We start from the raw sequence: 24100 nt of genomic DNA, 5'->3' as shown, positions 1-24100 counted from the left end.
AAGTGACTTCCGCTGCAGGCCGGTGGGTGGCCCCGGCTCTGGGTCAGAGGAACAGCCCCGTGACAAGGCCCGCCAGGGCAGGGGAAAGGGTGGCGAGGCCGGAGGCAGGCAGCGGGCGCGGACTTGGCAGACAGCCGTGGGCCACGAGCTGCCAGCAGCTCAGCCCCGTGCCCGAGTGGGTGCTGGGGGCCGTCCAGCCTGGGGGTGGGAGCAGCCGGTGCCAGCTGGATCAGAACCCGAGAGCCCATTAGCAGAGTCTCACTTCCCAGGAGGGAGCGACTCCATCGCTCAGAGCGGACTCCCTTGGCAGTGGGCAGTACTTGCAGGAGTCCCAGAGTCACTCAGAGAAGCCACCTGTTTCCCCACAGCCACCAGGATGGCAGCAGCTGTCCTGAGCAGGCCCCTGGTGCTGCCTGGACCTCCGGTCAGGGAGGCCTCTGCTGGGCCACCCGGGGCTAAGGCCCCTCTGCTCAGACCCCGGGAGAAGAGTGTCCCCCGAGCAGCCTCGGGGGGTGCCTGGCGGTCAGGGTCAGCTGGACGTGCCGGTCAGACCTGGAGGAGGGGGAGGAGCCGGGAGCCGCCCGTCACAAAGAAAACACATCTGGTGTCAGTGGACACAGCAGCAGAGCCGCCAGCTAGGCCTGCGGGGTCCCCAGACCCCTCCCCCAGCCCTGCTCAGGTGGGATTCGCCAGGCAGGCAGCAGGGTCTCCCTTCCCCCCAATGGGCCACCGTCACATTAACGGGGACCACGTCCCTAAACGCCTCAACCCCACAGCCCACCTGTCTGAGGAAACACCTGAAGACATCTGTCCCCAGGGGGAACGTGGTGATTTCTTTTTGACATGTGACCCCCTGGTCACTCCAGAGTGGTGACCACAACACCCTCTAAGGGCCACAAGGTCTGAGGGTGGCTAAAGAACGAGCAGCTGGCCAGGCACCACGAGCCTCTGCTGAGGAGGGCATTTCCCTGGGAGAAGAGGGTGTCCCCCGCGGGACAGCCCAGGACACAGGAAGGGCCAGACGCCGCTGTGAGGGGTGCGGGTCCAGGGTGCCGGGCTGCCCTCTGCCTCCTGCTGGGAGGGCTGCTCACAGATCAGGAGGTTGGAGTGGGACAGCACCCTGCCCGGCTCCTACCACTGTCCCGGGTAGCCACTGTCCCAGGCCCCCGGAATGGCTTAAAGAACAGCCCAAGAGCCAGGCCAGCTCCCCCTGGGCAGGCTGTCGTCTTTCTGGGCAGCGGAGTTGCTCCCTGACACGTCCCTAGCAAGGGCCAGTCCATCCGCTTCCCCTCTGAGAAGGAAGAAAGGACAGGAGGAAGCTTCTAGAATTCAGCAGTGGCCACCCCCAACCCCGTTCTGGTCTCTGCTGGGTGGGAATCTCTCCAACCCCAAGCTTCCCGTCCACTTGTCCCCCCACTTCCTCCCAAGCCCACCCCCTCTGGTTCTCCTTGGGGGGGGGGATCTCATTTACTGAATGAACAAGTAAAAAGAAGAGTTTAAAAATAAGTTCAGAAAAGAGCAATAAAGCCTCTCTTCAGCCTCTGCCATTAAAACTGATTTGAAATAGGAGAGCCAGATTTTCCAGGTGAGAATTATAGGGTTTGTGGATTAAGGAAACAGCCAAGTCTCCTTTATTTTCCTTCCATAAGGACTAAATTGATATTTACTTGCGTAAGCCAGGAGCAAAAAAAGGGACATCTAACTCTCTAACAGCCACTCACACATCGGTAGATTTATCAAAGCCTAAGACAGCAGGGAGAGAGAATTCAGAGCATAATATATCGAAGAGAAGTTCCCTATTGTCCCCAGTAGAGTCAGGAGTCTCTTGCTGGGGTCGGGACTCAGGCCTGGAGAGGCCAGGGTTAAGCAGGCAATGTCTGACCTGGTCTCTCTGAGGAGAGGTCACGAGCTCCCAACACAGACCCTGAGATAAGCTCAGAACCACCCTGGAGCCAGGGTCAGGAGCGGTGGTGGCCTGCAGAGCCGGTGCGTCCCCAGCGGGCCTCAGCATGGGAGCGCGCAGCACTGACTGGGTAGAGCTGGTGAGCTCCCGTGGGCTCTTGTCAATCTTGTCGGTTCCATGAGGTCCCAGCCCAGGCTGAGCCAAGGCCACGGCAATCGTCTGAGAACAGGAGGAAAGACGCTGGGGAAGAAACGGTGTGGAGGGCTGGGGCTGGGGCTCAGAGGAGAGCGCTTGCCTGGCATGTGCTGGGCCCTGGGTTCCATCCTTAGCACCACATAAAAATAAATAAAATCAAGGTATTAAAAAAGAAAAGAAAAGAAATAGTGTTGAGGACACGACTGGTCAAAGCAAGAAGGTCAATCTTTCCTGCAGCAGAAAAGACCTTCCTCGGGCCCCTGCTAAAAGGAGCCCCCCTCAGGGAGGCAGCGCTGCGGACACGGGGTGTTGGGCCTCTCCAGCCCCAGCTTTCATGGCTGGTTCGGACCCCACCGCCCGGCTTTGACAACTCAGCCAGGCTGGTGGCCAACGGACTTGTTGGGAGCCCCCGACAAGACGGAACCACCCAGAATCCTCAGCAGGGAAAGCAGCAGGGCCCCGCAGTTCACGGATATCAGATGGCAAGGTTCCTCCACCAGATGCGGGCAGCTGCACACGGGCCGCCAGCAGGCTTTCAGGACTCCAGGGAACGAGAGGGACCCTCCAGAGGCACAGAGTTCAACCTCCAGGGACCCTCCAGCCCAGAGGCCACATAGGATGGACACCAGGAAGAGAAAACATGCCCACGAATGGACCGGCCTCTGAATCCTGCCTGAGAATCTGGTGAGAGACTCACAACTTGAACTTCGGAAGCGTCCACTGAGCCCTGAACCTGGGGAGGCCAGCGCAGCTCCGCCACCAGTGTGAACCAGGGGTTCCCCCCAGAGGTGGCTGGTCAAGTCCAGAGCTACCGGGACTCCTCTGCCCGCAGCGGGGATAGTCAGGAAAGCCGAGAGGAGCCGTAAAGGCAGAGCGAGGTGGAGTCCCACCCAGGCAAGCCAGGCCGACCAGAGGCGTCCCGCCAGACTCGGGTCTCTGGGGTCCCTCTCCTTTCTCCGCACTCTCTACCGCCATTAGGAAAATATTTGGCACTTCTGAAATTCAAAAAGTGCCTTGAAATTGGCACGTTCTGTCTGCCGTCACATCATGGACCTGTCACAATTACAAAAACGGAGGCTCACCGTCTCTGGTGGAAATCACAAAGCACCTTCGGGAGACCTATTCAGCCTGCACTTTCTGCAGAGAGACGGTGCCAAGAGTTCTTCTGAGACTTGAGAGCTCCTGAGTGGCGGTGCAGGAAGGCACACTTTCGACGCTTCCAGGGGAAAACTCAATCAAGATGGCCTGGGCTCCTTCCTGGGACGTGCCCGGCACAAGGGTTAAGAACGGTGCTCGTGAAACTGCTGAGGAAACGCGAGCGACCCAGACCCCACCCGCTGATTTGGATTCTACTGTTAAGTCGCTGCCGGGAAGTAGGAGACAGGTAGTCAGGGAAGAATGACAGTTTGGGGATTAGTGTGATGACAATTAGCCAAGTTCTGCTCTGCTTCTCTTTACAAAGACAACTTCCCTTCTCTTGGCTCTTAGAATGCCATGTGAGAAGAGAGACATTTCCATGGCAACCACATACACATTTAGTGATGTGTCACTAAATTTGTGTGTGCACAAAGGCACATTAGGAGACTTTTTGAATGTGGCAAGAGAAATAGATTTTCATAATTGAATGTTGCCCTCTACAAGTAGAGTTGACCATTTGCCGAGAGCTGGGGCCGCAGCAGGAGACGCTCACTGGGCCTCATCAGAACCCAAGCTGGACGCGGAAATCTGAGCAGAGTTCGGGTGAGGACCCGTCTCTTTGGGAAGCTGCTCCCCAGAAAGGGGCATGGACAGATGGGGGCACAGCCAGGGGTCAAGATGGCCTCAGCAGACCGGGGAAAACAGATCTATCTCATGTCCATCCAGGGCTTGGCGAGAGAGAAAGCCAGCTGCATGAGCATCAGATGTGACCCGGGTCCGTCCCTGGGCTCCCAGCACCTCAGGAGCCCAAGCCTGTCCCCTGCTCTAACAGAGAGAGCAGGAGAAGGTTAGCCCCGATCTCGGAGAGCTTCTTCAAGTGAAGCCCAACGGAAAGAAAGCGGGATCTGGAGCCAGAAGTCCCAGATGTGTGTCCTAGTTCTGTCTCTGCCTCATTAGGGAACTTTGAAAGCCACTCTTTTTCTAAGCCTCAATCTGTGAACTGGGAATATGCTTCCTGATTACCAGATGCTCCAAGGAGGCAGGGAATACAGAAGCATCAGCATTAAACTCTACCATTGCTAAACTCTAATACTGCTTACGGGGTGGCAGCGACTCGGCTCATGTGCCTCCAAGGAGACCTTTGCCAGGTGCAGGCTGGGCTCCCAGAGCTTGGTGCAATGACAGATGCCCACCCCGGCGTCGCTGTGTGGAGCTGGGGCTGCTGTGGGTTCTTGGTGGCCTGGCTCCCGGTCTCCGCAGGAGCTAGTGGAGCAATAGATAAGAGGACAGCCCCGCAGCCGTTCTACGACCCGGAGGCTCTGCCGCCAGCCCGTCAGGTCCTCCCCCACACACACCAACCCTCACCCTAATCACAGGGCACACAGAGGCGATTCAGCCCTGTGCCAAACCTCTGGGTTCTGCATTACTCCCTTTCCACTCAAACTAGACCTTGGCTTCCAGAAGAAAAGAAGTCTCCAATAAAAAGCAAACAGGAGCAGCTAAATCTTGGCTTTTATACCAAGTGAGAGATCTTCAAGGGTAGTTTGGAGCACTTGATTCTGCACGGAGGCCCACGGGGGAACAAGGAGCTGCCTCGGCTTCAGGGCAGGGCCTCGCACGGGGTTAGGACCTGGCAGCGCCATTCTGGAGCCCTGTGAACCACCCTCACCCTGTGGGCGTTTTCCTCCCCCTTGGACGTGAGCCTGAGCCGCTGGGCAGCTGTGGGCTCTCCTCCTCCATCCGGGGAGGACACTCTGCTGCCACCCGGGCTCAGGGTCAAACACCCCACACCCACGGTAGCACCTGGATCGCCGTCCAAGCCACCTCAAAGCCGTCTCCATGCAGGTCACCTGCCTTCCCATCACACTGCCCCCAAACTGGAGGGGGCTCAGGCCCCTGGGGACTGGGCCCCGCACTGTTCAGCAACTCTGTGACTCCAGCTGAGTTCTCAGACCCTGTGTCCCCTCCCTGCAGACTCCTTAGGCCACAACGTCCCAGCCACCCTCCCATGGAGGCTCACGCCGGGTCACTGCTTTAGTGCTAGCCACAGAGTCCTGGGCTTTGCAGACTCCAGTGTGGCTTTATCTAAGGCTGCAGCAGTGGCTGGTGGCATCAAGTCAGTGCCAGCACGCACAGCTGCAAAAGCCACCACCTCCCCTCGTGTGCCACTGATGAGGAGGTGAGGTGGCCTGGCTGAGGAGGTGAAATGCTCCGGCCTCCGTGAAGAACAGCCTACGGCTCCTCCACAGGCTACAGAGAGTCCCCCTGGGACCCAGCAATCCCACTCTTGGGCATGGACCCAAAAGAACTGAAAACAGATGTCCACCCCAACACGCACAAGGCCACGCACAAAGGGATTAGTCACAGCCCAAAGGTGAAAATAGCCCAAACGTTCAGCCACGGAAGGAGCTCAAAATAGGGCCCCTCCACACAGCGGAGAGTCATTCAGACCCGACAGAAACAGAACCCTGACACGCTACAACACAGGTGAACCCTGGACAGAGCATGAGGCCACATACCACACGACCCCATCTATTACGTAAAAACCAGAAGAAAAAAATCCGCGCAGACACAACGCGGATGAGTGGCGGGCGGGGCTGTGGTGGGGGAGACTGCCAACGGGTCCCGGCTTTCCATTGAGGCCAAGGAAAAGTTGTGGAACCAGATAAGACTGATGGCCACCGAACACTGTGAATGCACTAAGGTCACTGGATTGGACACTTCAAAGTGATGGATTTCATGATTTCAAAGCAGGCCAGGCCACCTCTCCCAGCAGTTTTTAGGGTACTTGATGCCACCAGCCACTGCTGCAGCCTTAGCTAAAGCCACACTGAGGTCTGCAAAGCCCAGGACGGTGGGGAGGGGCTGGCTGTGAGCAGCCAGGTCCAGGACTGGCTCGGGCCGCACCACCAGCACGTAGGAGTCAGACGCTTTTCAGCCTAGCTGGTGAGACGGCCACCAGGTCCCCGGCCAGCACAGACCTGGCAGGGTCAGGCATGGAGGGAGGAGGGGGCTGGGCAGCCCAACAGCAGCTGCAGAACACAGTGTCCACTGAGTCACTCTTCTGTTCTGCAGCCTGGGGGACGAGCAGACCTTAACAGTCGGACCTCAGGATGCCCAAGCCACTGAACACACAGTCGGAAGGCGTTGGGCCACTCAGGAGACACCAGGAGACCCGGGCGCTGCAGGACAGGCTGCTCTGGTGGCAGAGCTCTGAGGACTTCCATGGACAAGTGCCCAGCCGGGGGACTGTTCTGAGACCCACACTGGGCCCAGGAGGCTGGGCCGCTTCTGTCACAGTGACATCAGGAGAAACCGAGGAAGAGCGGCCAGGCGGGAGCGTACCGGGACATCCCCCGATGGCAGTTTCAGCAGGGACTTTGCCTGTTGATTCTACGGTGAGGGGCTTGGGGAGGGGCTTGGTTTCCAGAAGAGGCGCCATTGGAGCGCAGGGTTCCGGCCACAAGCTGAGACGGTGCTGGTATCATTCTGGCCACTGCCTGCTTGCAGCCAGTTGGGGACGCCAACTCTACCATGTCTTCCTCTCCTGGACAGCAAGGAAGCCAGAGTCTGCCTTCCCCCCAGCGCGGCTCCTCCTTCCTCCCCAGGGAGCGGCCTTGCATTCCTGGGTGGTGTGGCCAGGTTGGGGACGCAGCTGGCCCCGTTCCCACATAGCGAGGGAGGCTTGGCTCTGCAAATTCAGCCGGGACAGGGGTAAAGTGGGACAGTCAGGTGACCATCCCAGGGTGAGAAGCAGAGGGCTGAGGGCACTTGGCTGTTCTTGGGAGAGTCCCATGTGATTCCTGATACACCACTGGCAAGTGACTCTGCTCCATGATGGCAGCCAGGGAGGAAAGCTCAGGAGCCTGTGGCCTACGGAAGACCGTCTCGGGAAAGGCGTGAGGAGCAGAGACCGACCGGGCAGGCCCCTTGGGAGGCTGAAAGATGCTTGGCGGCCACCGAGCGCAGACAGCCAGAGTCAAAGGAAAGTGGAGGCTGACCTGGAGCAGCCTCTCAGTCTCCACCTCTGGACTCATCCGCTTCCCCAACCTCTGGTCCCTCTCCAAACCGCAGGTGTCCCCAAGGGCTCTGGCCCCTCTGCCTCCCAGTCCAGGTGTTCCTTCAGCGGATTCACACTTGAACCCGTGGCCCCGAAATGCCACCCAATGACTCCTAGATAGGAGACCTGCACCATGGCCCCACCCAGCCCAAGCCCCCGTGCCAGCCACCCCCTAGATGATCCCACCTAAACTCCATAAGCATCTCATTTTTATTAAGTTTAGAATTAAACTCATCTCCCCTCCCAGGACGCCCCACCGACCCCACTCCGGGTGTCACCCGGCCCCAGGCAGAGCGACACGTCACCTCCCATGCCCACGCATTCGGCTGGTGGAGTTCCACCACCCCAGCCTGCACCACATTTCCTCGAAATCCCCCTCTGTCCCCAAGCCCCCGGCTCACCCGGTCCTCCTTCCCACTTCACCTGGCACCTCCCTGGTGTGGCCCTTGGCACCCTAGCAAGACGTTACAGCCCTGCAGGGCAGAAGCCTCCCCTTTACATCCTCCTGTCCAGGGCACTGCCTGGCATACATAAGAACAAGTCAGTCCCCTGGAAAAGTTATCCAGAAGGAAACAGAAGTGGCAGGGAGGGGACGTCCCTCTCAGTGTAACCGCATTACTCCATCGGGTCTGGTTCGGACCTGTTTGGCAACTGGTTTCTGAGACTTATCAGCTCTGCACGTTCCAGCAGCCACCTGAAGGCGGTTTCTAGGACAGCAAGGATGGGGGGTGGGGGGGGCCACATACCAACAGCAGCTAAAAGGAGGTGCAGGTGAGGACTGCCGTGAGGGGGGACGGGAAAGGAGAGAGGGCCCAGAAAGCCCCCTGTTCCCCTCTCGCTCGGGGAGCGGCATCCACCTGGGAGAAGCGACAGAGGCAGAGCCGGGCAGAAATGCCTCGGCATCTAATTAAACATTTTAGACTCCACTGCACACGAGAAGGGAGCCCACGTCCCCCACGGAACCCTGACAAATGAGTCGCTTCCAATCAATCTATCACTGTAGCATCTGGGTATCTCAGGAAGATGAGAATCAGACCAACACAGAAATGAAAACCAATATACAAACAATCGTCTCCCACACAGGCCTCCAGGAAACCACGGCGACAGCCATCTGCCAGGCTCCAGGATCGTCACTGCTTCCTGCAGCCAGCAGCTCCGAGGAAGCTGGGGTCAACGTGGGGCTGAACGGCAGAGGGAAATCTCTCCTCTGAAGTCCACCTCTGCGTTCGTGCTCTGAGGTCGAAGGTCCACCCCTGGAGGCTTGGGATGCAGTCAATGTAGGACAACAGGACACGTTTTACATGCTGCATCAGCCAAAGAATTTGCTAGAAATAAAGAGTTGGGACAGACCAGAGAAAGAGTGCAAGTGGGCCAAGGCTGAGAATTCACGGGTTCCTTGCACAGACACCGAGCTCCGTGGGGGACCCTCCTAAAGCCTTGGGAGAGACCCTCTGGCAGATTCTATAGCGTGTTCCCATTTCCTGCCGCTTCCACCAGAGGTGGTCCGGAGAGATTTGACCTGAACAAGCCAGGTCCGCTATTCTCAGGTTGTCAGTCAGCACCTGGCAGAACGGAGGTGACATAAAAATCCCAGCACACCGCAGCACTGAGCCGCGACACCTGGGAGCGGGTTCTGCACTTTTACCTCTTCAATATCCCTTTTCTCCTGAGCATCCATCAGAGATTCGATTTTATAGGTAACAGCCTGCCCTGCTGCCCGCAGGGTCTCCGTGAGCCCAGAGAGCAACGTGCAGAGGCCGCTCTGTCAACTGGAAAGCACCAGAGGCCGCCAGAGGAGGGAGGGCAGGCCTGTTGGGAAATATACTTCTGGACAAGCAAATGTTTTCATTTCAGCTGTTTATGTCCTGCCTGCTTCCCCCCAGAAAAGATTTAGGTGGGACAAGCAAATATTTATACAGCTAAGCAATGCTTCCCTACCTCCAGGATCTGTGTGGCAGGAAGTGACCCAGGCACGTGACAGTGCTGCTCCATTAACTACCTGAAGGCCCAGACTCATCTGCGCCTTTCCTTTAGCTCACTGTATACCTGAGGCTCTGGAGAAAGTGGACGTTTTCAGTATTTTTCTACAAGTTTTAATAAATCCACAGCTTCTCTTGATTACGGGAATGGTCTATGCTCTCTCAACTCCAGAAAACTCAGTTTTACCTGAGTCTTTCCCAGCTTTCCTGTGACCCAATCCTGGTGCGCGGCTCACCGAGAGAAGATTCCACCCCTCCCGTAAGCGGGTAAAAGGGAATGATATAAGGAGGGACGGTCCAGGCCCAGGCCCAGGCAGAGCAGCCTGGGAGCTCGTGAAATCCCACCGCTCAGGCTGCCCCCCAGAACAATTCACTCCGTCCCTGATTTCACAGGAGGAACTTGGCCGTCAGTACTTTGTAAAGCCCTCTGGGTGATTCTAGACCGCAAGAAAGGTTAGGATCCCTGTTCTCAAGATTCACCAAATCATTTCGTTGAATACTGACCCAGACCAGGACAATGTGTTATTCCATTTCAAAGGGAAAGCTCCTCCTCTGAATTTCCATCCACCGGTCTTTGGCTGACGTCAGGAAGGGCACCACCCTCAGAGCCGGTCCAAATCTACACCTCACAACACTGACTCCTCAGGCCGGGAGCGGTCACTCCCCGCTCCAGGTCTCCGCTCGGTCAGCTAATACCAGGATTGTGGTCCATGACCGACCTGCCACGAGGCTGCTGGGCAGATCCGCTGAATTCCTAATGGGACGCTAGGGCTCTGTAATGAACGTCCCCCACACAGAATTTTCCACCTGATCTGTCCTGGGCAGAGTGGGCACTATCCCAGCCTGGCCACACTTTCCTTCAAGGCAGACTCCCTGGGAATTCTTCCATGTAAAATCCAGGGGGGGGGCGGGGTACGGAGTTAACACCCCCACTTGCCTTCCCGTGGACTTGGAATTCCAGGGCTGCGAGCCCAGGATCCTGTTCCCACGGGTGCCAAGTTGAAGAGCACGCACCGAGAGCTCAGGGAATCGTCCTGTGCTGAAACCCAACCCGGGGCTGGATCACGGGAACCGTACGATGTTCCCCTCCCTCTTCTCCATGTGGATTGACGCCACAGTGGAACCTTTCTCGGCTCCCCAAGGACCGACCATCAGACACAGACCTCCTGGCACGGTGACAGGGAGGCTGCCGCGAGGCACCACCCACCTCTGAGAGCACTTTGCTTCCCTTCTCCTAATTACACCCCCAGAAAGCCCAGATGTGAACCTGCTGGGAGTCTCCCGGCTGAAATGCTATTTTTCTGCCAAAACGTGACCCTTTCTCTGTGAAGGTTTTCCTTCTATTGTGAGGTAGCAAAATTGACTATATTTTAGAGGCTGTTCTCCAAAAGATGCAGTTCTGAAAGGAAGAAAGGTACGCCCTTCTTCCCCCATTGATTGTCATAATTAAGAACCTCGACGACGGCCGCGGGTTCTGCCTAGTACGGGACACTCAGGTGGAGAAAGGCGGGGGTGGGGGTGGGGATGGGGGGGCGCCGGAGGAAGCGGAGGAAGCGCTGCTGATGTTGGTCAAGACCCCAAGGGCGGAAAAACAACACGGGTGCTGAAATGTCTTCCAGGAAATGAGCATCTGACTTGGCAAAGTTAACCTCTGGGCAGCTGGTTTCAGGAACAGGGCTGGGGGCAGGGACAGTAAATAAGAGACGTGACTTTTGTTCCATACCTTGGCTGGTCCCAAATGACAGAAATAAGATGAAAGGGAGTTTTTTGCGCTGAGATGCAACAGAGCTTCCCCTGAGCAGAGACGGGATCAGATCTCGCAGAGCAACTTGGAAATTTCTGTAGCCCTGTGCACTCAGTCGCCCTCTGATATGTGATTTAGCAATTTGGCTTATGTGACCAAGTCTTTCTTATTTTTTTTAATGTAGGGATTTACAAGCCAAGACTTAAAAGGTAGTCATTAGGCTGAAGCTAAAGAGCCCAGAGAAAACATTTGACATTTTATAAAATCCTGGGAAGAAAGGCACAGTGGTGGAAAGGGCCAGGACATCAGGGAATCCTATTATTTTTTTTTTTTCTCATACCTAAAAGCAGATGAGAGGGGTGGGGCAGGGGCTCGGGGGCAGAGCTCTTGCCTATCATGTGTGAGGCACTGGGTTCCATCCTCAGCACCATATAAAAAAAAAAATAAACAAATAAAATAAAGGCATTCTGTCCATCTACAACTAAAAAAATTTAAAAAGGCAAATAATTTGAGATGCTCAACCAGAAATAAGGAGCCCTTTTGAGAACTGCTATCTCTATTCAGGTCATAGTTCCCACACAAAATTATATTTCACTCATCCAATGCCAACTACAAAAAAAGTAAGGGTCTTTAAATATCTGCACTATGCCAGGACCTGTACATCACGCCTGTGATTCAGGAGTCTTTAGAGATCTATACCTTGATGCTTATTTGCATTTTACACAAATGGTAATGTGCTAGGCTAGAGTCAATGGTCTCCCATCCAAAAACAAAATGGAAAGAGTAGGAAAGAGAGAAAAGTTCTTTCAAAGCAGATGAATCAAGAACCTCAAGAGTAGCGTCTGCAATGTTTGCAACAGAATAAGAAAATGGCTAGACACAGTAAGAGGTAGAACAATGTGACCCAACCAGGATGCAAATCAGTCAACAGAGACAGACCAAGTGATGGCAAAGACGTTGGAAATAACGCACTTTAAAAAAAGCTATTATAAGTATGTTGTGGGATTTCAAGAAAACTATAGTAACAATAAATGAACACATGGTACATTTCAAGAAAAACAAAAACCTTTCAAGAGGCCCAAAGGGAAATTCTAGAAGTAAAAATTACCCAAAACAAAAAAAAATCACTGGGTGGGCGTAACAACAGATTTTACACTATAGACGAAAAATTCAGTGAGCTGGAAGACAGGTTTATGTAAATGATCCACAGTGAGGCACAGAGAGAAAGGCTTAATTTTTAAAAAAAAGAGAGTCGTTGAGTCAGTCCCCTCTGAGACAAGATCAAGCAATCTAACTTCTACGTTTCTAGAGGTCGAAATGAAAAGGAGATCAATTGAATGGGGAAAAAGATTTTTGAAGAAATATGGGCCAAACTTTTTTCAAACTGTTTAAAATGATGCAAAAATAATACTAATGTATTATGGAGATTATGACATATATAGAAACTAAATATATGACAATAACAGAATGAAAATCAGGGAAATGAAAGTACATTGTAACAGCTTTGCATTATACATGAAATGATGCATAACCTCAAGCAGACTGCGATACAGAGACCATTCAAATGAAGTGATCACTTAAAATATGCGTGTGTGTATATGTTGACAGATTACAGAACACATATTTTTTAAAAATGTTTATTTCTTAGTTTTAGGTGGACACAATATCTTCATTTAACATTTATGTGGTGCTGAGGATCGAACCCAGTGCCTTGTGCATGCTAGGTGAGCACTCTACCACTGAGCCACAACCTCAGCCCCCAGATTACAGAATTTTAAATACCCGATTAATCCAAAAGAAAGCCTGAAAGAGAATAAAAGAAACCAAGGATATATGGGACTAATTACACAATCCCTTCCACTTGGTAGATTTGAATTCTGATACACACATCACATTGAATGTAAATGGAACAAATACTAACTAAAAGACAGAGATTGGAGCAGGTGCTGGTAAAGTGCTCCTGGGTTTAATCCCCAGCACCAAAAAAAAAAAAAAGAAAAAAGAAAAAAAAAAGATGTTTTCCCTTAAGAACAAGAATAAGGCAAAGATGCCAGTTCTCAGCAACATTGAACTGGAAGTCCTACTCAATATGATGAAACAGGAACAAGAAATAAAAGCCCTATAAACTGGAAAGAAAGAAGTAAAACCAACTGTACATGTAACAGATCTTAAGAAATCTACCAAAAGAAATCAAATGAATCCAACAAAGTTACATGATACAAAGTCAATTTATATTCTACATTTTTTTCCTATGAAGAACTATCAACAAACAATTGGAAAATAAAAATTTAAGGAATACCATTTGTAACAGCATAAAACTTGTAAAAAAGATTAGTTGATGAAGTCTAAGTCTTCTATAGTGAAAACACAGTTGAGAGAAAGTAAAGAAAATCTGAACAAATGGGGCGAGAGTCCCCATCCAGGATCCGAAAGACCCAACACTGGTCTGTTGTAGCTGCCGCAGGGCTGGGGATGGACGGGGCCTTGCTTGTGCTTGGCAGGTGCTCTCCCACGCCCTCGGCCCCAGTATTGTTAATACAGCAATCCTCTCCCATTTGATCTTCCATTTGATCCCATCAAAATTCCAGCAGGATTTTTCATAGAACCTGACAAACTTGTTCTCAAAGGTATAGAGAAATGCAAAGAGCCTGTAATAGCCAAAGAGATTTTGAAAAAGAACTTCAAAGACGGTGGAAACACACAGAGTTCACGGCTTGCTATAAAGGTACAACACCAAGGTAGGGCGTAAGGGCATAAGGATGAGTCAAAAGGCTGGCAGAGTCCAGAAACAGGCCGGCGCTGGGTCACTCATTGCCAAAAAAGGCATCAAAGCGCTTCAGCAGAGAAAGGAAAGTTTAATCAACAAATCTGCTAAACAACATCTAAATGGAAAATAATCAGCCTCAACCCCTGCCTCACACCACACAAAAATTAATTTAGAAGTGGATGAGAGAACTAAATGTAAAAACTAAAATCAATGAGCTTCTGGAACCAAAAGGAGATTATCCCTGGAGTAGTGGCTCCTGTAATCCCAGCAGCTCAGGAGGGAGGCTGAGGCAGGAGGATGGCAAGTTCGAAGCCAGCCTCAGCAACTTAGCAAGGCCCCAAGCAACTTAGTAAGACCCTGCATCAAAACTAAAGATGTTTCTAAAAGGGCTGGAGATGGAGCAAGTGGTAAAGCACACCTGGGTTCAATCCCTAGTACCACAAAACATGAAAATAAAAATAAAACAACAAAAATAAAAATAATAACAAAAGAAAGAAAGAAGATTATCTTTATGACCTTGGGGGTAGCCATAGTTTTGGTTTTTGTTTTTTTGTTTTTAAGCATGTAAAGAAAGCACTAACCATTGATACACTGGATTTCTTTCCGTTTTGGGTGTGTGTGTGCATACACATACAGGCTGGGGATTGAACCCAGAGGTGCTTTACCACTGAGCTACATCCCCAGCCCTTTTTATTTTATTTTGAGACAAGTTCTCACTAAGGTGCTGAGGCTGGCCTCAAATTTGCAATCCTCCTGCCTTAGTCTCCCAAGTCATGGGATTACAAGGATGTGCCACCACCATGCCCAGCTGGTTTTATTATTTGTTTGTTTAATAATACAATTGATTTCTTAAAATTTTAAAACTTCTGTTTTTTTTAATTAAACCATTAAGATAGGGTAAAAAAAAAAAAAACCATAATCTGGGAGTAAATATGTACATAATATATACCTAATGAAGGATTGATGTCCAAATACATAAGTAACTCCTACAATATGATGACAACAGCCTAATTTTTTAATTAAAAAGGAGGCAAAAGGTTTGAACAGACACCAGAGATAATACAGAAATGGCAAACACACGAAATGGCATTTAGTATCAATAGTTAACAGGAAACAAAACCAGAACAAAATGTTCCTATATCCCATGCGGCACAGCTGAGCCTAACCACTGATAAGAGTAAATATGGACAGAGATGGGGAACTCACCCACTAGGGCGGGAGGATAGAGCAATCTAACTACTTGTGCAAAGTGTTTCCGTTTCTTATAAAGTGACACATGTATCTAATTTATGAACCTGGACAGTTCCCATCCACCCACACAAGGATTGGTACATGAAATGTTCAGAGCAGCTGTGTTGAAAACAGCGAACATTAGAAATAGCTCCCAAATCTCACCACAGATAAACAGATAAACAAACTGCTGGAGAATCGACAGGGAACACATCTCAACAACAGGAATGAGGCGCTAAGGGGAAGGAGGGTGTGGTGTGCTGATTTTAAAACAGCATCCTCGTGGAAGAAGCCTTGGGCCATGGGGCCATGCTGCAGGGTAAAATCCACTGTAAACCAAGGTAGTCTCTGCCAAGAGAAATCAAGACAGCAACTAGGGGTGGATGGGGAGCCCAGGAACTAAATGAGGGGGTGGAGAGCTCCATATCTTAATGGTGGTATGCTCTACGTGGTCTTCTACAGTTGTTAAAATTCAGCAAACTGCCTGGCACAGTGGTGCACACTTGTAATCCCAGCAGCTCGGGAGGCTGAGACAGGAGGATCTTGAGTTCAAAGCCAGCCTCAACAACAGCAAGGCACTAAGCAGTTCTCAGTGAGACCCTGTCTCTAAATAAAATACAAAATAGGGCTGGGATGTGGCTCAGTGGTCGAGTGCTTCCGAGTTTAATCCCCAGTACCAAAAAATAAATAAATAAATAAATCAGCAAACTGTATCTCTAAGATCAGTGCATTTCACTGTATCACTTGATAGTACCAACATCATGGGCTGTGAAACACAGGGAGAAAACACACACACACAAAACAGGTGTTGGCAGGCACGCTCCTGGGACCCGCTTCCTTGAGCCCTGCAGGACAAGGCCATTGCACAGGACCAGATCACACAGTGGAGTGCACAGCGAGTCCACAGCGGGGTCAGCCAGAGAGGACTGTGTTAGGCACGATGCTTCAGAAGAGGACGAAGACGGCCACTGAAAATGGTTGCTATTTACTGGAAACTCTAGAAGGTCCACCGGGAGAGCAGCCGACTCTCAGAAGACGCCCCATAAAAGCACAATTATTGCTCATCTGTCCATGAGGGCACTCGTCAAGATGCCAAAGCTGCTTCTGTGAAAGTGACCGCCCGCAGAACCAGACCATGGCAGACGGACCACGGCAATGGCCTCAGCCTTTCATTAAGGAAGACTCAGAATTAACAGGACTCAGACCTCCGTGTGAGTAAGAGCTGTCCTGACCGGCAGCAGCCCGCCAAGTCTGCGGGGCTCTCGGCCCAAATCTTAGGAAACAGCCTTCTGGGGGGAGGAAGCACCTGCAACTGGGCCCCAACTGGGCCTGGGGCTGAGGTTCCCGCGGCTTTTGTTCTCTTGGCAGGTTGAGACACCAAAGAAGGAGGTCTGACTTATTCTGACCATCCCCCAGAGCGGGGTCGGGGGAGGTGGATCAAGGTCCCTGAGAGGAGTCTCCAGTTTGGTTCCTTTCCATCATCTACCACGGAAATACAGGGCTAGGAAATCTCTCTCTCTCTCTCTACCAAATGATGCAAACACTGGTGCATAAAGGCCTTGGCCCAAGGGTAGTGAGAAATCAGGAGACACGGCTCATTGCTTGAGAGCCTGGTTTTCTGGGCTGCAGGTGCACAGAACTGGAATAGTAATAATCCTCGGTTCATGACCCTCATCCCCACTCCGTGTGTGGCCCTATTTTCAGGTAATGTAATAAATGCCCCGAATTCACTCCAAGCAACTCCTCCTGAATTCCACGTCCATCGCCTGCCCTCTAAGGCTTTGACAATTTGGCCACGGGAGCAAGGCACGGAGAGAGTCACCCCAAGCCCCCAGCGCCTCCCTACCACACATGCCACTCTGCCGCCCTCACAAGCCAGTCATGCCCACCAGGCTGGCTGCCCACCTGGCTTACCAACCAGCTTCTCTGTACCTGTCTTAACAATCTGCGAGCCTGATTTATTTTTTTCAATAGGAGAAAAGATGTTAAGTCCCTTGGAGCCAAGTATGCCTAATATATATCACAATATTTATTTTGGGGTGGAATAATGAATCAGTCTTCCGGGAGAACTAGAAAAAAAAAAAAAGGAATTTCTTGAATTCGGGTGTAAATCAATCAGTCTGAAAACCACAGAGCTCTCAGCCCCCTGCTAACTGTACTGTGAAATAAGGAGCTGACTTTTAAAAGTCATGGTGCGATTCGTGTCCTGCCCTCACACTGAAGACAAGTGGAGGAGATGAGGCCTGAGAAGCAATTGCCCCTGGAATGTCTAATTCCCCCGAATGATGATGGAATTAAGAAGCGAAAGCAGAGAGCCAACCCGCCTGCCAGTGGAGAGGGATTCAGCTGGTAGGGACGCGCATCCTGCTGCACTCCAGGAAGAAGGCGGGTGTGGCTGGGCTGAGGATGGGTCTCCCAAAGGCTCTGTCCAGCTGTGAGAGCAGCCTCCATCTACCCGTCTATACTAAAGGCACAGCACTGAAGGATGGGGAGGGGGAAAGGATCTCCAGCAGATCTGCATCCCAGCGCTCTTCCAGGGCAGACTATTTAAATCTGAGCTATTCCTGATATTAATTATCCTGAACATCTCACAGGCTCAGATTCACATGCTACAAAGAACACAGCGCCTTTTAATTTTCCCACCTGTCCCTGGCACCAGTGACGATAAATCAGGTATTCCGAGAAACCACACATGACGAACAAACCAGCCCATTAATGGGAGCAAAGGTCATTTGCCAAGATGACATACTCTGACACCATCACGTCTCAGGACCGGTCAGGTCCTGGAGAGTCAAGGCAGCAGGCAAGGGCCGGGGCACTCCCTGCCAAGCCACAGGCAGCCTGGGGCACCTCTAGCATCCTCCCGATGCCCGCTATCCAGGCAGTGGGGATTCTGCTCATGGGCACGACCTCTGGGCTCCCCTCAGCGTAGCCTTGCACTCTGGAAACGACTGCAACTTCTAAAGGACCTCTTGGGGCACTGAGCTGCTCAGCCCCCAAACCCAGCCGTGGTTCCTCCTACTCTGAGCCTCCTTACCATTCCAGGTGCCCTCCCAGAGAAGACCCCGCCTCCACCTCAGCAGCCTTATCTGATGGTTTATAGATCTTTAGCCATTCACTCCAGTGTCTGGGCTCCAGCTGAATGTCAGATCGTACTCTAGGGGCTAAAGAGAACAGTGAACAGGCCAGCACTCCAGAGTGAGGTTGCATCTAACCCGAGGAAGCAGCTTCTTCTACAGTTTGTCCAAAAGCACATGCAGGGTAGGGGCAGCCCCAACTCCAGTTCCCTGTGCCCACTGCAGAGACTGCCCGGGCCCTTTAACATAAAGCCCTCTTCCCCAGAAGGGGTAACCGAGGTTCCCCAGACCAGCAACCAACCACCATCAGTTGGAGCCAGGACACTAAATTCCTTCCCTGGATGTAACCTGAACAAACGCATAGCCAGCTCTGGTCATGTGTGAGAAAAGCCTGAACTTGAATTCATACGGAATCCACCTATGGAGGAAAACCCTATTCCCTGCACGATCCTCAGATCTGAAAGGGAAGGCGGCTGATCAGCATTCCAGCCTTTCACACGCTGGCCAGCACCTTTACTCTTCCCGACCCCAAGCTGAGAATCTGTTCAATCCCATTTCCCAAAGTTCAGCTTGGGTGCTAGGAATATTAACTTAATACACATCTGGGAATCTGCCGTGGGCAGCTGCTGGGACACGGAGTGAACGTCACCACCATCAACACGTCAGCCCACTCCTGTCCTCGGCTTCCCAGAACCCAGGTAGGCTGAGACCAGAGAAAGTTCAACTGCTAAGCAGTGCCTGACCAGGCTGGCAGGCCACCTAGGGGCCAAGCCAGGAGCCCAGTGTCCACGACCAACCCATCTGCTTTCACAGGAAGGCCCGGGAAGGAAAGGAGGTGACAGTTAAATCAGACAGTTGACAGTTCAGCTGAGACAACAGCTTGGGTCTCCCTTCTCTACCACTTTGTTTTTCTCCAAGGCTCAAAATATATATATTTTTTTGTTGGGGGCGGGGGGGGGTGGAGAGTTGATTCCAGTAACAAAGTGCTTCCTGATGCACGTACACCCAGAGCCTGTGGCTCAGCCTGTCTTATCAGCACCAGACCTTGTCCCCGTGTCCATCTCTCAAACCAGAATGTTCATAAATAGAGTCTGTTGATCTAGAGCCTGGGTGTCCAGTTCCCATTCCTCTCATTTATCACCCTCTCTGAATCTGTCTTGACATTTACTTTCACTTTTAAAACCTCATCTTCTAAGAACAGGCCCCTTTTTTATCTGATGCTCGCTCCCCGTCCGCTCCGTGGGTCTAATCAATCCATGTCTGGAAATAAACAAACCAAAGACAAATGCCACCGTCCCCTTTGTGAAAACAGGCACTGCTCTGAAATGATCTACCCCTAGGCATGACACAGAGACAAATTTAAACGAGAGGGAAATAAAGATAGCGGCCGTCATCTGCATTGCTCACCTGCATGGCTCACTGGGAGGGACGGCAGGGATGGAAACTCTGGGTTAACCTCGAAGCCAAAAACCTCTGCCCCAGATTTTTCAGGTGGGGGGTGGGGGTGGGTGTTAGACTCAAGAAGCCTGAAGAGACCACAGGCTTTCAAACATAATAGGAATCTATACCAGTCCCTCCCACCCTGAGGAAGCTCAGGGTCTTCAAGATAGTAAGAGAGGGCTGCTGAGCACCTGCCGCAGGTAAATGCGAACATCCCTCTAGCAACTTCCAGGGTGTGAAGAGATGCCGTGGAAAATTGGCAACCAACACAAATTACCTCCCATCATATTATTTTACACCCACCTGCAAAACAGAATCCCCACTCCCAGTCACTGCCCCCAGTCATCACCCCCGGCCTCAACTGGCAAAGGAGGCTGCCTTGATATGGAAGGACAGAACCAAGTTCCCCACCAGCCAGCCTACACCTCCCACCACGGCTCCCACCCCAGGCTCTCAGAAATGGGTCACATGCATCTCTTTTGACTAGGATAGTAGTACTTCATTCTTAATCCTATGGGGAATCCTATTGAAAACTGGATGGTAGCTCTGGACATTGCATGAAAAACTGCACACATGCAATTGGTATGTAATTTCACTGGCAGTTAATGCCCTGGGAGGAGGTCCAGGAGGGCAGAAAGAGCGATGAGCAGATTTGGGAAAGGGTGCCGTGGGTCAAGGTGAACTGTGGACCCCACTGCTCCTTAACAGTGTTAACTGTAGTACTTCAAGTTCTAGCCTTCAATGAACCTTTGAGGTTTCAGCAAGAATTTGGAAACCAGGAGGCATGCATATGCACACGCACATACCCCCAGGGCTCAAGGGTTGTGGCTTCCCATCTTCACTTCACAAAAAGTCCTGAGATTGCTACTTAAGACAGTCTCGAATAGGGTTCAGGGAAGCACCGCAGAGTAACAGCAAAGGTAAATGGGGAGAGGTGGGCACTGGGAGGGAGGACAGACTGGATGATGGGGAGGGATAGGCAAGCTCTCTGCCAGCTCTGAGTAGGTCTTGGCAGGGCAGGTCCTGACCCTTGCTGCCTGCTCTCCCTCGAAATCAGGGCAGAACTGCTGACTCTCCCGCAGCCAACCAAGAAGTACAGGCTGAAGCAGTTCTTTCCTTCTGGGTCCATGCAGAGGGAAAAGCATCTTCTCATTTCTAGGGAGGAGACCCTGGCCCACTGCTTGCCCACGGCCCCCTCGTGGCCTGGGGGTGTCACTGCAGCCCCCTCTGCATTGCTGGGCACAAGCCTCCAGTAGGCTGCTCTCACAGCCCCAGAACTGAATATTTAGGCGCAAGTGGCGACTTAGCAACCGTCTGCAAGGCTAATGTTTGTTTTTGATTTCTTAAACTAAGACTGGGGCTCAAAGTGATATTTCTAAAACCCTCCCTGGTACAATCCCTACAATCAGTCCAAGACCTGCTTCATTAAGCCAATAACCTCAGAGCTTCTGTAACATTACCACTGCCTTATTGACCATTCCTTCTCTTGTCACAAGCAATTATGCATGATTGTTCCAAAGCTCAACAGGAAAGCAGGAAAGAACAACACCTCTGGTTTGTAGGGTGCCGACTAGATAACAAGATATTTGCAGAACACCATATCCCCCTCAAATCCTGGGTTTCCAGGCAGCAGGTCCTACAGGGGTTTGGCGAATCAAGACTTTTTAAGACATAACAAGAAACAATGTTGCCGCTGGCTCCCAGGTCTGTAAATGCAAACAGACCGTGCCCTAAGGAACCTGAGCTCCACTCTCATTAGCAACTCCAAGGGAGCCCACTTGGACGGGGTACTAAATAAGAAGCACCAATCTGGGGGTTGGGAGCAGGTGCTCCAGGGGTTCAGCAGCTTTCCTTCAGGGGTGGAGAGGAGTAACTGAATCCCTGAAAAGAAAGTGTGCAGGGCTGAGAGAAGGTGGGAAGTTTGGGAAGAGAGGGGTGCCGAATGTATCTCAAAGATTTAGGGTGGATCAGGGGCCAGGAAGGAAATGGACGGGAGCACCAGGTCTTGTCTTTGGGGGACGGGTTGGGGGCAAGGTACTTACCTCCTTGATTTTCTCCCGCTGGGCTCGAACTGGGCTCTGTGGCTCTGTACTCTCAGCCCTCGTTCCAAGGACCGGGTGGCGGAGGCGTCTCTGGAACGCTTCGAAATCAAATCTGAGCAAGGAGCTCGAGGCCGTGGTGGGGATGTGCTCCTCCGTGGGGCGAGCGCGCGGTATCCACTCCTTGAGGTGCTGGGCGCGCCGCATCCACTCCTTGCGTCGGGGACTGACCCGGTGGTGGCGGGCGCCCAGGGCCGGCTCAGCCAGGGCCGGGTTGCGAGGCGGCTCCTGTTTACCGGGCGGAGAGCGTCCGCCTACTTCAGCCACCAACTCCAAGCCGGGCTTCTGGGCCCGGGGGGCCAGAAAGAGGCGCTTGAGGCGAGAGGAGTGGGGCAGCAGGAAGAGGGCCCCGAAGCACAGGGTGACCAGGCCAGAGAGGAAGAGGAGGAAGAGGAATTTCTGCGGCAGCCGCAGCCCCCACGGGGAGGCCGGGACGAAGCCCGGCACTTTTCTCATGAGCATCGTGACCCGGCACGAGTCTGGGGACCGTCAGCTCCGCCTGGGGCCCCGAGGCCCTCAGAGGACAGGCACGTGTTGGGAAGGGCTTCGGTGCCTGGAGGCGTGCAGGGATCCCGCGCGGGTGGTGGTTCCCGGGTAGGGATGCCCACCCGGAGTTCCACGGCTACCGGGACTGTCCCCGAAGTTCAGGGAGTTTGGAACGAGTCCTCCCGCCCCGGGGCGGGGGTGCCGCGGCCTCGGCGGGGCCCGGGCGAGAGGGGCGGCACGGCTTGGAGCCCGGGCCCGCAGCGGCCGGCGGCGCGCCGCAGACTTCCCTCTGGTGGCCGCGCGGCCCCTCCCCGCAGCAGCTGGGTCTTCGGGGCCCGCGCCTTCCCGCGCTGCGGCGGCCGCCGGGGCGGTCACATGCCGTCCGTGGCGCCCAGGTGGTTGGTGCGGAGGGGCGACCGCAGGCCGGGGCCGGGCGGCGTCCTGATGGCCCGCGCCGAGCCGCCCTCCGTCCCTCGCTCGGCCTCCCTCCCGCGCTCGCCTGCGCCCAAAGTTTCAGCCTCAGAAGCAGTTTCTAGAGGGGGCCGGCTCGGGAGGCGAGGCGGTGGCCGGGCTGGCGTGAGAGCGCCTCTCCGAGCGCGCGCGACCCCGGCTGGATCGCGACAGCACCCTGGCTCGGCTATCGGGACACGTCCACAACTTTGCTTCGCCGCGAGGAGGGCGCCGGGGTGCGGGGAGAGGCCGAGGAGCGGGAGCCGGCACTTCCGAGCCTGAGGCGGCAAGAGGCTTCGCGAGCCCCCGGGAGCACAGAGATGCCCGAGTCTGGGTCCAGCGCCGGGCGCTGTCCGCGAAGAGCCGCGGCTGGGCGGCTGTAGCTGCCCCCAGGAGCGCGGGCTCTCGCCCCGCCAACTCGGTTGGGCTCGGGGTTGCCGCTGGGATCACCTGTTCCCGGCCCCGGCCGGCTCCGCGGAGCGCGCAGCCCGGGCTGCGCCTCCCCCGCTGCAGCTGCGTCCTCGCAGCGGCCGCTCCAGACGGGCCGCCGCCGCCGCAGGCTGAATCGCCGCCGCTGCCGCTGCTGAGCCTGCGCCCCACACGCGCGCACACCCGCCCGGACGCCTCCGCCGCCGCCGCGGCTCGCTCGGGCTTTCACTGCGACAGCGCCCGCGGCCCCGCCTCCCGCCGGGACACGCCCTCAGGCCACGCCCTCCCGCGCGCGTCCCGCGGTCCGGCCCCCTCCACCGCCACCGTCGCCACCAGCAGTGGCACCGCAGCCAGGCCAATGGCCTCGCGTCTGGGCGTAGGGGGTGCTGGGGCTGAGCGAGGGTGGGGAGAGGGGACCGGACTCCAAGCCACGCCCCCTCCCTCAAAGGGCCAGCGCCGCGCACACTCCCCCAGCCCTTCAGCACCAATGGTCCAGCTGCGCGGGGTTGGCGAGGGCGGGGGTGCAGAGCGCAGCGAGGTCATTGGCTGCCTTGGAGGGATCCCCGTTGGGCCACAGTCGCCCATTGGATACTGCCCTGCGTTTGCTGGACTGCGAGCGACCGAGACACCCCCTCCCCCGCCGCCCCCCCCCCGCTCTGCCCTGGGTCTTGGTCCACCGGAAGGGGCAGGAGACGAGGCTAGTCTGGAGGGCTATGCCCGTCGTTAGGTGACCTCTCTCACCCCCTCAGTGCCAGTCCGGAATGGCCAGGGAGTTAGGGACTGCCCAGAGGTTCTCAGAGCTTCCGCTGAGCCATGCTGGTGCTGCTGTGGCAGGCTGGGCCTCGGTGGGTGGCTGGTGCCAAACCAGAGAGACGTGGCCGCGGTTGGGTCCGGCTGAGGCAGTGTTTCCACTGTCCCCCGCAGACCACCGCCCTGCCTTCCTTTCCCACAACCTGAGGCCAGGGCCTTTGGGTGGGGCAGGGAAGGATGCTAACCGCAGGCTTGGGAAACAAGGAAAGAGAGCAAGCCGCGGGAATGCGCACCAAAGACCACACAGAACACGCAGCATACATGTACCCAGATGTCTACGCGTGTTTATGTGCA

The 24100-nt window shown here is 54.0% G+C and overlaps 1 protein-coding gene across 6 annotated transcripts in view; it reads right to left on the bottom strand.

The window, feature by feature from the left end:
- The window catches only part of Man1c1 (mannosidase alpha class 1C member 1), a 112999-nt gene extending 90285 nt beyond the window's left edge, over positions 1-22714 (bottom strand). For all 6 annotated transcript variants that reach the window (XM_078025626.1, XM_078025628.1, XM_078025625.1 and 3 more), the window contains exon 1: positions 21575-22714. In XM_078025626.1, coding sequence (XP_077881752.1) covers positions 21575-22093 — 519 coding nt within the window. In that variant the 5' untranslated portion in view covers positions 22094-22714. The remainder of the gene's footprint in view (positions 1-21574) is intronic.
- Positions 22715-24100: the final 1386 nt, after the last annotated feature.

The sequence above is a fragment of the Ictidomys tridecemlineatus genome, chromosome 11 (assembly GCF_052094955.1).
Source record: "Ictidomys tridecemlineatus isolate mIctTri1 chromosome 11, mIctTri1.hap1, whole genome shotgun sequence".
Taxonomy (NCBI): domain Eukaryota; kingdom Metazoa; phylum Chordata; class Mammalia; order Rodentia; family Sciuridae; genus Ictidomys; species Ictidomys tridecemlineatus.
The sequence above is the reverse complement of the archived record's forward strand: the minus strand, read 5'-3'. Positions and strand labels throughout refer to the sequence as shown.